This window comes from Pectinophora gossypiella, chromosome 19, assembly GCF_024362695.1.
Source record: "Pectinophora gossypiella chromosome 19, ilPecGoss1.1, whole genome shotgun sequence".
NCBI lineage: Eukaryota > Metazoa > Arthropoda > Insecta > Lepidoptera > Gelechiidae > Pectinophora > Pectinophora gossypiella.
In genome coordinates this window covers 10,333,760-10,350,335 of record NC_065422.1, presented here as the reverse complement: position 1 = coordinate 10,350,335, position 16,576 = coordinate 10,333,760, and the positions used below count along the sequence as shown (strand labels likewise).

The 16,576-nt window shown below is 39.0% G+C and overlaps 1 protein-coding gene across 7 annotated transcripts in view; it reads left to right on the top strand.

Annotated features, from left to right (window-relative positions):
• The first annotated feature begins 1,156 nt into the window (after positions 1-1,156).
• LOC126375624 (AT-rich interactive domain-containing protein 2) overlaps positions 1,157-16,576 on the top strand; it is a 40,937-nt gene continuing 25,517 nt past the window's right edge. For 5 of the 7 annotated variants that reach the window (XM_050022611.1, XM_050022614.1, XM_050022615.1 and 2 more), the window contains exons 1-18: positions 1,157-1,460; positions 1,603-1,693; positions 1,915-2,024; positions 2,852-2,973; positions 4,663-4,872; positions 5,445-5,689; positions 6,253-6,434; positions 6,641-6,734; positions 7,054-7,215; positions 7,532-7,696; positions 8,177-8,314; positions 9,094-9,219; positions 10,224-10,393; positions 11,539-11,654; positions 11,842-11,924; positions 13,130-13,255; positions 15,308-15,382; positions 15,880-15,972. In XM_050022611.1, coding sequence (XP_049878568.1) covers positions 1,366-1,460; positions 1,603-1,693; positions 1,915-2,024; positions 2,852-2,973; positions 4,663-4,872; positions 5,445-5,689; positions 6,253-6,434; positions 6,641-6,734; positions 7,054-7,215; positions 7,532-7,696; positions 8,177-8,314; positions 9,094-9,219; positions 10,224-10,393; positions 11,539-11,654; positions 11,842-11,924; positions 13,130-13,255; positions 15,308-15,382; positions 15,880-15,972 — 2,403 coding nt within the window. In that variant the 5' untranslated portion in view covers positions 1,157-1,365. The remainder of the gene's footprint in view (positions 1,461-1,602; positions 1,694-1,914; positions 2,025-2,851; positions 2,974-4,662; positions 4,873-5,444; positions 5,690-6,252; positions 6,435-6,640; positions 6,735-7,053; positions 7,216-7,531; positions 7,697-8,176; positions 8,315-9,093; positions 9,220-10,223; positions 10,394-11,538; positions 11,655-11,841; positions 11,925-13,129; positions 13,256-15,307; positions 15,383-15,879; positions 15,973-16,576) is intronic. The other 2 variants (XM_050022610.1, XM_050022612.1) reach the window with 2 other exon arrangements.

Sequence of the window (16,576 nt, the reverse complement as noted above, 5' to 3'; positions counted from 1 at the left end):
TTGCAGTACAGTTGTTAGAGAAAATCTGGTGGGCATAATTTAATAATGTAATAATATAATGATGATGACCCCTTATATCAATAGAGGTAAGCGTCAATTTGGGTAGATAAAGCCATAATACAGGTAAAAAATATCAGATTGGTTTACCGTAATTAGGTACCACATCGCATCATTCTTATTGGTTTTTTCTAGACTGAATAGATCCTACCGTCTTTGTTTTGTAATATTCGGGTTTGAGCTGTTTTTAAGGTAACGAATCTAAAAACAAAAAACGGAACCTTCTTAGAATTACTTAGTTGTACATCTCTGTCTGTCAATCTGTTTTTCCATCTATTGTGAGAACGGACGGGTGTTAAATTGAAATTAAGATCTAATACTTATAAAATATATTTATGTATGCGATCCCAGCAGTGGGCGTCATACGGCTGATGATGATGATGATGCGATCCTTTTAAGCTGTAAAAAAATGAGCTTCTGAATCAACGCAATTCAAAGATATGAACATTTGAGCTTTATTTTCTATCATTACGTAGGGGAATCAAAACCTATGGGGTACTTCTCATAGAGCTAGAATCATGAAATTTGACAAGGACGGTCTTTTAACACAAGTAAAAGAAAAAAACTTATTTGTAGTTGGCAAACTAACCGTGACCTATGTATGCAGACAATAGATTTTCAACGGAAAAGTCCACCCTCCCTTAATTTACATTTTTTAATTTATGGCAGTTTTTACGGAACCCTCGGTGCGCGAGTCGGACTCTCTCATGACTGGCATTTTTATACTTATCTCGTAGCTTATCTCCTAGAATACTTCACACGGTAGTGCGCAGGACAAGTTCTTAAAAAATCATCCGCGTCGCGTCCCCATATTTGGTCTTTATCCCCACGCAAACAAACGATGCATTACACGATAAGTTTTACTACATTTTTTTATGTCAATCTGTTACTAATACTAAGCTAAGCTTTCTGTTACTAACATAATCTAGACTAGTTTCCGGAAAAAATATTTTGAATTTGAATTTAAAGGGTTCTCTTGCTTCTCTACAATATCAAATATAGTATTTTTTTACATGGCATCACAAAACATAGCGTCTTTTTGCTATTTTTTTCATTCATTCATTCATTCAACGGCCGACTCGGCTTTTTTTGTAACCAATTTGTAGCTGTCAATGTCAAAAAGCGTCAAAGTGTTTGATTTCGTTTATTTATGCATTTTTCACATATTTCAAATAAAAAATGAGGTTTAAACATTTTGTATGAATCGGGTACTTCCTTCGGGTTATCCCAGTGGCTTTTCCAGTGAAGAAATCTGTGCTATCACGTTAAAAAAGAGAGTTTTGTAGGCACCGTTATATCGGCTACAAAATGGCAAAATCTCAAATAAATACAAAATCTAGCTCATATTTGAGGGATAAGGAAAGTTTTTTGAAGGAGCTGAAGCAGTTCAACGACTCGAAAAAGTTAGTTTAAGTGTTTTTGTGATCGCATGCTTGTATACATATAGCTTTCAATGTGTGTGTCTATATTTAGGTTTTTCTTCTAATAAGAAGCCCGGCGAAAGTGTGATAATACCTACATTTTAATTAATTTATTTCTTTTCAGCATCCCGTATAAAGTTCCTTATGTGAATGGCATTGAAATAGATCTATATCATTTCTATAGTTTGGTCCAACAAAAAGGTGGTCTTCACAAGGTACCATTTACTTTTCGTTTTATTCTTAATATAAAACAGAATTATACCAATACTTAGGTCAAACAAAGGAAATGTCAGTAGGGGAAGTTTTATATGTGTAAAAGAAATATGTTTTTAAAGTTTTATTTTACTCAAGATTCTATTGTACTTTTCTGTATTTTAAGGTTAAGAATAAAGAGTGTTTTTTTTTCGCTTAATCAAATTGATTATAACTTTTCTAGGTAAATCAGAATGACACCTGGGACTCCTTTCTGCGTCCATTAAGATTGCCACATCCTTGCGTAAATGGATCAACTTTGCTCAAGAGAATATACGGAACATATCTTGAAAAGTTAGTATTCGTCTCATGTAAAATGTAGTAATACCACATAAAAATAACTTATAAAAAGTTGTAGTTGTGTAGTTATTGGAATGACATTCTAGGCACAGACTGTTTTAATGAAATTTGATGATAATTGCTGTTATCATCATCATAAATAATATATTACATATTCTATTGACACATGAGGACCGAAACAGGCATATAATCACAGGATTATAAATGATCTCAAACATACATACCTACTAAAGATCACATGATCAATTATAAGTAGCATAAAATTAAGAATACTAATATAATATTTTCTTTTAATGAAAGTAATTCATACAATATTTATTTGATCTCATTACAAAGAAAAAGAAAAGCTCTTCCCTTGGCAAGGGAGGGTATTGCCACTATAGTCTAAGGCTTCTGGTTTATATTATCAAATCAAATCAAATAATTATACTTTATTACACACAACATACAAAATAAATTTACACAAACAAATGAAAGGTACAGTATTATCTGGTTGACCAATCTGTTGTTAAGAGATAGCAAAAGCACCTATGAGGGTAGCATGATCACCCAGGGTGTTCAAAGCCTCATCAAAAAATATAAAAATAAACTCTTATTCCTACTATCAGGATCTGCTGTTCTACATGATCTCCGTCATTTTGCCTAGTTTTCTGACATATCTGCTATCATTTTATAGATGTGGCTTGAGAATTTTGATTCCTTAATTTTTTTTCTGGTCGCTTACCTAAAATGATACCTATACACCACAAGAAGTGCTTATTATCCAAAGGTGATAGATTGCGCGCAAAAGGGAATAAATTTGTTTTTTTTCAAAAATGCAGGTATGAACGAGCAAAGGGTCCCCCGGGGCGTGATGATGACAACGATCTGGATGAGGACCCGCGGCGCGGGCGCGGAGGCGGCATGCCGCGCGTCATGTTCGGCGGGGGCACGTATATCTCAGGTTTGGGACTCCCACAGCTACGGCGATACTGCTTGTTTTAATTAACATAGACAGCATAAATTATTAAAGATTATCAATATCATTAGGATGATATTAGGAATGTCAATAATTTGTGGTCAGTATTCTTTTTTAGCCTAGTGAGGGACTTTACAGGCAGTGTGCTATCATTGTAGTATATTGTATCATTGTAGTATCAAGGCAGTGTGTTCCTCAAAAATAATACAGATGACGCTCTCGAGATTTGACATGATAATTACCTAATTTGGCATATATAAAAATAATAATTGTTTGAAATTTGGATCACATTATGTATAGAATTATGTATGTATCTATGTATGTTGTGTATTACTTAAAGTTTCTTTACACAAACAAATGAAAGGGAGTTACTTAAAGTTTGTTTCTTTTTATGTTTATCAGAATAATAATGGGTGGCAGGGTGTAACAAAAAGGGTCATCATTTATACCCAAAAACAGAGATAAAAGATGTTATGTCTGTTATCCATGAAATTAGAAGGTTAAACAAAGGAAAATCCTTACAGTGCCGTCTATATTTTTTGAGAAACATAGCATAGAAGCCAATTTGGTAGAACACTTACCTTTCACTTTGAGGTCGCAGGTTCGAAGCCAGCACAGGCCTAAACCAATGATTGTCGAATCTGTCTTCGAATTCATGTTTGGATGATAAATTATTATCATGTGCTCAGCGGTGAAGGAGAACATCGTGAGGAAACCCACATTCCCGAGAAATGCCTTTTCGGAGGTATGTGACCTAACCCGTGTAGGGTTACCACGGCTGGACTATGGGCATTGGGAGAATATTTATATATCGTTATAAGCTGTTATTTTAGCAATCAGAATTTCATAATTTATCACTACCCAATAGTCAAAATGTAGGAAAATTAACAATGTTAGATTACTCTAAAGTTTTTTAGTTATTAGGCATTTGTTTTATTATTTTAATCTTTGGACTAGTGATGTATTGGCGAAGTATTGAGAAATATTGTATGTGGGAAATCGTTTATAAAACCTTCCATATTATATTTAGATTTTAAAGTAAATCAGCAGTATTGCCGCGTCTGGGTGTTCCATGGTGGTGGATTTAGTGTGTGTGTGTGTGTGTCTTCAAAATTGTAAATGCATTTCCTACCAAAGTTTTTGAATGCTTAGCCCAAGAATGGCAGAGGTGGCATCATAAACGTTTTTCTATACATATGTACTATCTTACATAAAGATAAAGTATTATAATTTGAATTTTATTTAATTCTTAAAATTAATGTTCCAAATTTAAAATTTAATTAAACTTGCGTTTTGTTGAATAAAAATTTGAATACATTGTTTGAGGTTTACGCAGTTATTATCATTATTTAAAGACAATATACCGGGTTCTTACCGCGTTAAAATCAGTGATATGAGACTCCCGATATTTCAACACGCAATTATTTATTGCAAGTGCTATTAGCACGGGATGACCGATGAAATTGGTGTGGAGTAGGTAGATCCATAATTTTCTAAGGGCAAAAATATCTGTCTACACTCTTTCTTTGCTGCTTATTTCTCTCATATCCCTCATTTTGATGCGGTAAGAAGAAATTTGAATAAAAACTATTATGTCCCCGAAAACGTGAAATCCAAATGCGGGTTCGCACTTCTTTCACCGACCAATAAAGTAATCTAAAACTTTGCCAACAGCATCAGGAGAAGCGCTTCGCACGGCGCCTCGAGTGGCCGGGCCTTCGGAAAGGCTCGCCCTTTCGCTCCTCTCACCAATGCCGAACGAACAGGACTTCGCTGTCAATGTCTGTACAGTGTTAGCTGCTGATCACTCGAACAGGCTGCCATTGTCCACCACGCCGCATATATTGGACTTCTTACTTGCACATGCCGGGGTTTATAATCATTGTGAGTTCTTTTTTTTTTTTCATATGACATAAGCTTACGACTATATTCCATTTGGCCAGCAAGATGAACTAAGTACCCACACTTCACTGAGCTTTCTCGGTCTGGTGGAGCCAACTGTGTTAGTGAAAACTGCACTTAAGACAAATTAATAACTCGTTAGTGCAAGTCTGGGACCAGTGTTCAAACCGGCGCAATTTTTAATTCAGATATAATATCATATCAGTCATATAAAGCCTTAAATAATTATTAGATTCAGGATATTTTACATAGGGTTAGGTTAAAAGTAGTCTAAACCGGCGAGCATGCATAAAGAGTTTGCTAAAAGTAGATGAAAAGACAACGAAAGTGGTTGAATTCCCGGGTATTGTACCTAGTTGAATATCTACGGATATAGACATGATTGTATGTATGAGGTCGTTACACTTTGCTATATGGTTGTACTTCCACCAGTTCTGTCGCACAGTTCTGTTAACAGATCTTGGATTTTGTCGCATTAATTCTGTTAATTAGTAATTCGTAGAAGAATTTAAAAAGTGACGTCATAGATAACAGTTTACTTTTTCTACCCACAGCAAGTCTAAGAGACACGATAGGCCGTTCGTATTTCGAAGCCAGAGGTCGTTACCCCGACGAGTTTTGGTGCATGAGAGCTGGTGGAGGGGGCGCTAAGGAGTTGGCAGACGAGACCAAGTTCATGCAGCCCGGTATAGAGCAGCCCGAGCTGATGGTGCAGGCTCTCGCTGCGCACAACACGCTGACTGACTGCCTCACGCAAGACGCCGGTATTGACGACGTCATTGAGAAGATGCGAGAAGAGGTGGGTTCTGTAACTCGTTTGAATTGACTAAAGGCCTGGCAGGTCTAATTGGATCGTAGAAGTGGATTGGTGCGGCAAAAAATGACAAATATCGACTTCGTTGGGCGCTTATTAGAGATTTACTAGAAAAGCGTTCTGGTAAAAAACATAATATGTTCGTTCCGATGGTACATTTATTTATTTTTTATGCAAGCATGAGTTCTCCAGATAATTGTCAACATTGTTCTGAGCTAATATTTATCAATACACATCATCATCTTCCTAGTGTTATGTCGTATTTTTTCACCTAACCTGAAGATTTGACAGCTCCGGTTTTTTTTACAGCAACTACCTATCTGACCTTCCAACCCGCGAAGGGAAAACCAGCCCAATACAGACATATACCTCCGAAACGCATTTCTCGGGAATGTGGGTTTTCTCACAATGTTTTCCTTCACCACGTGATAATAATTTATAATCTAAACATGAATTCGAAATCATTGCTGTACCTTTACCAATGCTGTAAGTAAATATTTGGGAACTTTCCTGCCATAATAAAGAAATGAATTTTATTTTGGTCTCAGGAGGCGCTAGAAGACTGGGTGACGGAACCTTCAGATCAAAGTCAGCTGTTCGCCCCGGAGTTGCCCGGTGGCGCCTCCTGCGTCTACACACAACGTGTTCTGCAGATAGCGTCCATAGTGCGTTCGCTGTCTTTCCACGAGGAGAATGTGCACTACCTCGCCAAGAACACTACTCTCATAAGGTACCCTTTAAATTATTTAACTACACGGCGTAGACACGTGGGAACCTGAGGATCTTGTGCATTTCTGAGTTGTCCCTGGATTCTCAGGCCCCTCACCCCGTATCGGGTTATGAAGTGCCGGTTGATGACTTTTGGCTCCGCGAAATAGTGAGGTCGTGCACATTTTTGATAGACAGATAAACATTTTTAAATGTTTTTTTTTTCAGATTCTTATTACTTTGTGCGAATTGTTGGGTCGGTACTCTGCGGCAATCCGGTTTGGATACTCTCGGAAACATCTCCACGGAACTCATTATCAAAGTAAGTTAATTTAGTTAATAAATTCCAGAAGATAGGTTGTTTCAAACTGCGGCGTTATGCCCAGATTTATGTTTATACGCGTCCATACAAATTCAAATATTACAAAATATTCAGCCTCCGGAGTGCTTCGGTAGCGTCTTTGCATACGCATTGAGCTATTATTTTTAGAGAGAAAGAATTTCAAAGACTAATCCCAGACAATGCCTTGTGATTACCATCATAATAGAATTGATAAACGAAGCAAGAAACCCAGATATTCCAGATGCATTGTTAATTGCAATTCCGTTTAAATGGATCTGTACCTAATTAATCTCGCCAGGACCCAGCCACCTGTCTGATTTCCCGACACGTGCTGTCGACCATCCAATCCGCGCTGGTTTCCCCGGATAGAGCGAGGGTGCTCGCGGCTCTGGAGCTGCTCAATAAACTCGCTCAGAACGAGGTCAACGAAGACGCGCTCTTGAAGGCTTTGGAGGCCAAGGTTTGTACAACTCTAAGAAAGGGGGGGGCAGGGATGCCACATGAAAGCATTTTATTTTGAAAAAGCAATAGACCACATCGTCACTTACTATCAAGTGAGACTGGTCAAACGCGAACCCATTTTTTTTTTAAAAAAATGCTATTTGACGTTTGTGTGCATTGCGCACTTACTTTTTTATGCGCCTTCAAAGTTTTCGTTAAGATGCCACTAAGACCCTGTATTCCAATTGGGGTAGTCAGAGGTACATCCATTGAGTATACACCAAGCTTTCTGTTAGACCAACGTGATAAATGGATAATATTGTATTTACCTTCAGGTATACAGTGACGTGTGCGCGTTACTGACTCTACGAGACATAATGGTGTTGGTGTGTACGTTAGAGTGCGTGTACGCGCTGACGTCACTCGGGGACCGCGCCAGCGAGGCTGTGGCTCGCGTGCCCGGCCTGGTGCATACTCTAGTGTCACTTGTTACTGTTGAGGTGAGTTTTACACACCATCGGCGTTATTACAAACCGACGATGAATGCATGGGATCAACTGTCTGGGAACTGATGTTACGCAGCCGAATTATATAAAAATATTTTATGTATTTTTTAAGAATGTCTAGGGCCCTGTGCCGAGGTTTTCCTTGTAGTTTCTTTTCCTTAGCTATATAGGTTGTGAGAAGCTGCAGTAGTTTTAGGCGGATGAGACGTTCGTCACGTAAAATTGATGGTTTAAACTATGTTACCTACTAAATAAAGAAATTTTTGAATTTGACAGAGAAGTCGATGGATTTTAATCAAATTGTTTGACAAGTCATAATAATTACATGGAGATTTTGCGTCAAGAGCGTGGCTCTTAATTTAATTATGATGTAGTATATAGGCTGTTAATGTTTAAAGAATTGGCCTTTGATAGACAAGAATGGAGAATGCTACACTGGCAAGGAAGTGGCTCTTAATGTTATTTCGTTGTCAGGCTCAAAGCTACGGCCCGCGGGCGTGCATACTGATGCGTGTGGTGGAGACGGTGAGCGGGCCCAGCGCGATGGCCGCCGCCGCCGCAGAGCGAGAGGCGCAGGAGCAGCGACATCAGCAACAGATACAGCAACAACAGGTATGTACACACAGACAAATGTATACTTATGTGGGACGGAAATAAAAGCACGACACATCAGCGAGAGGTCCCGGGTTCAAATCCCGGACGAGCCCCCAAAAGTTGTGGGATGGAAACATCAGCTCGACACATCAGCTCCACACAGTTTATTGTAGTCTTGTTACATTCACAATTATAATCGTTTCGCCATTACGGGAAAAGTAAAGTCACACCGCTCATAGACCAATCTAGAATAATGTAATCGCTGCTGCAAATAAATTTTTTTTTTTTTTTTTTTTAGAGTATTCCATAGACAAAAAAATATAATCATAGAACTCGTTCTTCAGGTATACATTCGTTTCGTGGAATTTTAAAACCCTACACTTATTCACCACGCACATACAGGCCATAGATTATGACAAACAGAGACTGACATTGGCAGCTATTTGAAATTCCCTATTCAAAAAACAAACCATCGTATGTAAACTTAAATAAAGGTTAAACCTTAACACGTCTGCACAGTAATAATAAAAAAAAAACTTTATATAGGTAAACCTACACACATACACATTTACAACATTAAAATATACACATATTAATATTAAGTTGGAAAACATAAAGGTATATGGGTGCCGCAGCTCACCAAAAACGCCAGGTCAGTGAATATTTACCCATAGGGCAACACTGATTTTCAACACAGTCCGGGGAGCACGAGTAGACTAAAAAATACTCGTACTGTGTACACATGCATAAATTAAAAAACATGCATAAATGAATGAGACGTGTGTCTATGTCAACAGAGCCAACCAGCCCCCAAGCCGGCCCCGGAACCGCCAACAGTAACGGCGCCCGCGTCCCCCGCCGTCACCGTCCCGCCCCCGCTCACCAACATACAGCAGTCACACATGCAGCAGAGGACCGTACAGGTATGTCTAACCACAAATGTCATTCATTCTACAGCTCTACCAAAGAATACATACAGAGTATTAGTGACACCGTTACTACACCCCGGACACTTCAGACAAACAACCTCGTTTTACACAGACACCACACATTGACGTTATCGTACGGTCACGAGCATTAATATGTATACACTTTGGTACCATGTCACATTAACTTTTTTGACAAATTGAACTGTTTAGTCTCGCTAAATGTAAAATATGTTAGTGCGACAGAGTCCTAAAGTGGGTACATATTGCTCATGACTGTACACGGGGAGTGTTAACGACGGCCTCCTTGGTCGTCCCAAGTTTTGTTCTTTTTTAAATATATTGTCATATTCGTTAAGTTCTGTTGTTTTTAAAATGTCAGTTTTTGGTTCTAATAAAATCTTACAATGTTTTGGCTTTCTTGATATTTTTCACGTACGCGCTCTCGACAAGTGGAAACCTGTGTGTGTGGATGAGGTAAACCTAGCTCAGACGCTAGTGGGGAACGGAGAGTTGCCGTTCTATACGTAGTATTATTCCTTATTCTATGCTGTCACGGAAACTTTGGGGGATGATTCAGACCATGATTCTGAGATGACATCAAGTGGAATTTCCGGTCGGAAAATTAATGAAAATGTTAACTGTTTTTTTTTAAATTATTTTCTTTCCTATATTGTACTTTAAGCTGCATAGAACCCAAATTTAAAACAAAAATAAAATACGAATTATGAATTATTTAACTCACGAATTTTAATCAAGAAAAACGCAATAATAAGTCGAACATTTTATCACGTTTTTCTGTAACGTCTCAATGTGCTTTTTCATACAAATTCAATAGTGATTTCGTGTTTTGACGTTAATGAAAAGTAATTGATTTGACTTTTGTTGGAAACTAGCCTATTACATGGGACTTAAACTTAGCTGGCGAAGAGTGGGAGTATAATGCACCTTGGCCTACCTCTTCGGTTTCATTTCATTATAAAACCATATTTAAATCACAGGAAAACGAGCATTTCGCGCAAGCGTGGCTGCGTTCGACATACGAGCCGTTGCCAGCGAGTGACAACAGCGCGTGCGACGCGGCCGAGCTGTACCGACAGTACCTCGCGTGCTGCGCCAAGCTGGGCCGCAAGGGGGTCATCGCGCCTGCGCACTTCCCGCGGCTAGTCCGGTTAGTGACAAACTTAGAGATGCAACTCGAAAAATTAAACTCATGGGGCCACTATACTCTGTTGACTCAACTGGTGCCCGCCGAGAATCGATCCTAGGACTTCCAATGTTGCCGAAGTTGTGTACACTCGCTACGCAGTCGACACTTTCTTAACCTCTCTAAGAGGGAAAATGGTGTTTTATAAAAAAATAGCACTCGAATATCCGATCGCTGCTTATGGTGTTTGGGCTGCCACCAACTTAATTTGACAGCACTAAAATTAGCTTTATCTCTTTCTTACACTTACTTTAAGTGAAGGACGGGCAGACGGGTACTAGTTTCAAACTCATCTAAGAAAGCAATATTGCTATTTGACATTTGTTTGCATTGCGCACTTACTTTTATATGCGCAAATGTCAAATTGCAATATTGCTTTCTTAGATGAATTGCTTCGATGTGGCCATTTTAACCCCACTGGTCAGAGCTCGTCGGGACTGGTGCTCCACAGGTCTTCTAAGGACATGACTATTCCACCGCCATTTCAGAGTGCAGATATCAGCTTCCATAGTATTTTACCCAGTCAATCTCCACAGTTCTGTGTTTAGAGTTTTTGGCCAGTAGATCTTTAATTCCAAGGTATCGCCATGTAAATTGTAAAGCAATTATTGATAATTAAAACACATAATAACGGGTTCTTACCGCGTTTAAATGGGATCACGGGATGAAAATTTCAACAGGGAAGACGGGTTCAAATTATCGACCATGTGGAATCCAGTAGTAGGTGTTGTAAAAAGCTTGAAACGGCATAATGTGGTGAAAAAACGTGAGGACACAGTGAGTGCGGTTTGTCGTAGTGAGTTTGGTGCGAGTTCAGATGGTTCCGAACATTCCGATATCAAAAACATAAACAAGCGGCAAAGAAAGAGGGTAGACAGATATGTCTGCCCGTAGAATATTATGGATCTACCTACTCCACTCCAATCTCATCAGTCATCCCGTGATCATGGCACTTGCAACAGTGTCGAAATATCGGGAGTTTCATATCCCCATTTAAATGCGGTAAGAACCCGTTATTATGTGTTTTAATTATGATAATAACCGCGTAAACTTAAAACAATTATTGATAAATCAGTGAAACACGTTCATCACATTTTTCCAATTTACAGGACGGTATTCGGCGGCACGGTCGGTCCCAACACAGTGACGACGGCGACGGGCGAGACTCAACAAGCCTACATCGGTATACGCGCGAAAAATGCGCCCGCGCGCACCTTACCTACAGGTACTCGTATGTAGTTTATGTATTTATCTCCAATTTAATTATGCCATGGCCTCTTTGATTCACTGGGCTCACTATCTGGAGGCCTCGGGTTCTAATCCCGGTGGGAACATATCACAAAAATAATTTTGAAATCATCAGTTTCCTTAGGATATTACAGGCATTGGCTAATCAATAAATTGAATTGTAGGTCCATCGTCGCCGATACTGAAAGCGCAACTGACGAACAAGCCTGGCACCGTTGAAGTGAAAGCTGTGGCGTCTCCGGCGCAGGTAAGTTTTTCCTAGATATCATTTACTTAATATTACTTGTATGGTAGACAGACGGCATAGAATAAAGAAAAATACTGCGTATAGAAAGGTAACGCTCCGTAAAGAGCAGTGGTAGCCCAGTTGGTAGAACGCTTACCTCTCACTTTGAGGTCGCAGGATCAAATCCAGCACATGTCTAAACCAATGATTGTCGAATTCGTTTTCGAATTATTGTTTGGATTACACGTGTTCAGCAGTGAAGGAAAACGTTGTGAGGAAACCCACATTCCCGAGAAATGCATTTACATAAATTTTTGAACGTATGTGATCTAACTTGTATTGGGCTGGTTTTCCCTGGGTTGGAAGGTCAGACAGGCAGTCGCTTCTGTAAAAAACCGGACCTGTCAAATCTTCAGGTTAGGTAACGGACCCTGTGAAAAACGGGATAATGCTACGGAGATGCCGATAGAAAGGTAACGCTCCCGCGTCAATTCGTATCGGGCTCCGACCCCCCCCCCCCGGGTTGTCACCTTAGACTGAAGTCGTAAGCCGATAAGGAGTAGGATGGAGAGTGCGCAGAATGTGTCTCGCTCGCACTTATTAAGGGGCACACGGTAAGGAAGGAGATTTTTGTAAGGAATGACCGGGGTGTGGCTATATTGTAAGTTTTAATGACAAGTCCGTACTAACAAACAATATTCGAAAGATACCAGCAGCCTAGCTTCTATTCGTTTGTATACACATACCAAATCCTAAACGTTTACAATCTGAGCGATTCAACTAGACCATTGACTGAGTCTTACAATCTACCGTACATTGTAAGAATGAGGTTTTTGTATGAAGTGTCCTGGGTGTGCCTATACTTCATAAAAGAGCGCCGGCAGCGTGCATTGGTACTATATCTAAAATGTATGGTATAACCATTAATTCTCTCGGACGATGCCCTCAGCCGAGAACTGGGCACCCTCAGGCCTGCTGTAATAATTTAGTACCGGGTGAGACCTCTCAGCGCTCCCCATTTGTACGGCCAAGTAATGTAATTTGCGGTAAATCTACAATAAACCACATTAAAAAAAGGTTCATACATACATAAACAGTCAATATACGTCCCACTGCTGGGCACAGGCCTCCCCTCAATCAACCGGAGGGGGTATGGAGCATACTCCACTACGCTGCTTCACTGCGGGTAAAAAAGTATTAGCTGTTAAAAACTATAACATTTCCAGCCAACCCCGCAGCCGTCAGCGTCGCACCCGCATCTATCACAAGCGCTAGAGTCAACTCCGTCCAACACATCGCTAATCAAACACTTGCTCGCGCATAAAGTAAGCCCCGCACCGATCGCAACGCAAGTAAGTTCATACTAACACAACTAACTGGAGTGACCGCTGTACAATATAGAAGTTATTATAGTCAGGCCCCTTGGGGACGATTTCACTATTTGTTGATAAGTGTCTGAAGGTGAATGAACTGTTGAGTCGCAGGCGCCGGAGTCATCAAATTTTGCAGCAAAATGCGGGTCTTGCGGCGCGGATAGGTGCGCGACGTTGCATACGATTTCATACTAAGATTTAAATGCGATGACTATGGCGCGTGCGGCTCCTGCGTAGTGTCTAGATGCGAATTCGCATTAGAATGTTAATGCGAATTGCGAGAACTAATGCGAAGGTAGTTCTGCGCAATAGTTGTGTCTTATTGTGACTGCCTACCTAATTTTGGACGGATTTTATTGAATTTATGTACCGCTGTGTAAGAAAGTGTAGCTAAGTTAGCGTCAAGTTTTCGGTGTGTTTATGTATGCTGTGCTGTATCTACGGCAGTTGTATATTGATGGCAATATAGTGAATTTGTTAAAGAGATGACAATTCTTTTTTTTCTGATTGTTTTTTTTGAGTTGAAAGCCTATCCAGAACACTGCTATCAGAGACTTATACAGTAGATGCAACCTGACACTTTATCAGCAAGTTGTGAAATACACCCTGAGTTTTGCATTGATGTGACGTTCAGAATGGTGCTGGAATACAAGTTAATGGGACCACGGTTATGTTTATACCATTAAATCTTAAAAGATTTTGTTTGATGATTGTCAATTGTTTGAGTTTGGGTGTTGGTAAAACTGGGACTGGAATTGGTACAGCAACGATTCGTAGGTTGAAATTTTTTTAAAAAAAGTATACAGGGTGTTAGTGACATCGTAATGAATATTGAAAGAGTTGATTTAGACCATGATTCTGAGTTAATATCAAGTGGAATTTCCTGTCGAAAAATTCATGAATTTTTTTTTTATTATTTTCCGTTCCATACTTTTGCGACGGAAAATTCCACTTGATATCAACTCAGAATCATAGCCTGAACCATCCCTCAAAGTTTTCGTTACGATGTCACAAACACCCTGTATACTTATTTAAGTGTTTGATCACAATCTCACCTAATGGTAAGTGACGACGTCTATGCCTAAAGTACTTGCGTAAGTGCGTGCGAATGTGCGTGCGTACGTGCGTGCGTGCGTGTGTGTTTTTGTTAGTTATGGTGTAATAATAAGAACAAATGGAATGTTACATACTTTTTAAAATATTTTTCGAATAACTTCTATATTGTATAAGAATTTAAGCTTGATTATAGAATTTGTTTTGTAGTATGGTCAACTGTTTATCATTTTAGATAGATATTTTTTTCAAGTTTTTTGTTCAGTTATTATTTTAGGTGTTTCTTGAATGAAAAAAGGTGATAAACGTTCGCGGTGTAATGGTAAAAGAGAATTTTTAATTTTATTAAAAAAATATGCATGGGTGTGATTTTTTAAAAGTTGTTTTAAAAGTATTTTTTTTGTAGTGGCAGATCGTTTGAAGCATGTCAAAGTATTTAATAAAATACTGAACTAACAGAATATTTAATACAAAATATTGGCATGCATAGTGTAAGCTTTTTGGTGAAAGCATGCTAAGTTTTGAAACATGCTTTAATTATAATAAAATTAAATGTTTAAAATTGAAGGTTTAAATTCAGCTGCGATTGAAATTAATAAGAAGTAATTAGTAGAAAAAATGCAATAATTATTTGCTTAGAGATTTGCATGGTTATGTCTAATCAAATGACATAATATTATTCAATTATTAAATTAATAAATTCTAAAATATTATACTGAAATTAAGTTATAAATTGCTACAAAATGCCGACATAATTGTGTATCTTAGACAGACTTTAGGCTAGGCCTTCAAGCAAATTTTAAGTTATCTATAGATGCTAAGGCTTATATTAAAAAAAAAAAAACTTTGAATATACTTCGGAGGACGCGTAACTTAGTGCCGCGGGATCGAATCCCGGCTCTGAATTTAATCCACTGAATTCGACTTTATGAGTTTGTATGATTATGTATGATAATATAATGGAGTTGTAATGTGTAGGTCGCTCAGAGACAACAGAATCAGCAACAGAGAGGCGCCGCTACTAACGTCGTCGTTCAACAAACACAAGGGACTGTAAGTTTACCATACATTAATAGGAAATAAAGTTACTGGGTTAGCCATAGAGGCGGCCAATCAGCTCGCGACACCAAACACTTTAGGACCCCGATACCGACCCCGCCGAGGTGGTCGACGATTTCCCTCAATCAGCGCTTATCGCTATCAATCCACTAGGGTCGATTAATTCTTTCAAATATTTTTCCTCTCAGACGACGCCCTCAGCCGAGGTTCGCGCCCCACTGGGTACCCTCAGGCCTGTTGTCTTAAACGTTGTACCGGGTGTCAGGCCAAGTAGCTTATACCATCTGCGGCAAATCTTCAATAATATGTAAAAATGATCTTAATAAAAATCTATTGGATAATTATCGTTACATGATAAACTACCATATCCGACATGTTTCATATTTTATGGTTACAACTGTCAAGTAGACAATTATTGATTGATTGGTTCATTTGCACTCTTGTATCGTTTTGGGTGTGTATCACTACAAAATTATTACCACCATCACCAGGCGTTGGAGGTGGATCCTGAGGCGCTGATCAAATGCACGACCATCACTCCAGGCGGGGTTGCCAGTAGCACGCCCGCTGTACAAGGAGATAAGGTACGATAAGCTGCAAAAGTCCAATCAGTTTCTTGCAAAGTATTAAATTAACTGGTTGCACTTAACACCTCCTGGTTGCACGACATTTCTGTCTCTCTCTTTATTTAAGAGCTGCGCTCTCGTCGATGGAGTAATCGCCTTCATTACTCCATAGATAGGGCGTGTAGAACGGTGGTTGCCCCAATCGCCTTCCGTTCCGCAGTACACCGACCAATTCCTCAATCGGTGATGTCGTTTCTCTAATAGACCAAAAACACCTACAAAAACATACATTTTATAATTATGACAACTAATGGTTCATAATTTCACCACTGTTTACAAATAATTCGCTGGGCTCAGTGACTGCACTTTTGCTCTGATTGTTCGTTTCATTATGTTCACTATACTAACATTCATTAGTTATTTTTCGTAGAGACTACTCAAAAAAACAGTTTGAATTCGCGTAGCTAAAAGTCTTAAAAGTATGTGGTATTTTTTACTAATGACGAAATTTTCAGGCTATGTTCGCCAAAAACAATATAGATGCCGTTGGACAGCTTTAAAGTGATATTTACCTATTTTCTCATTACTCGGGTACATAATTATTCCTAAATACTATGTAATG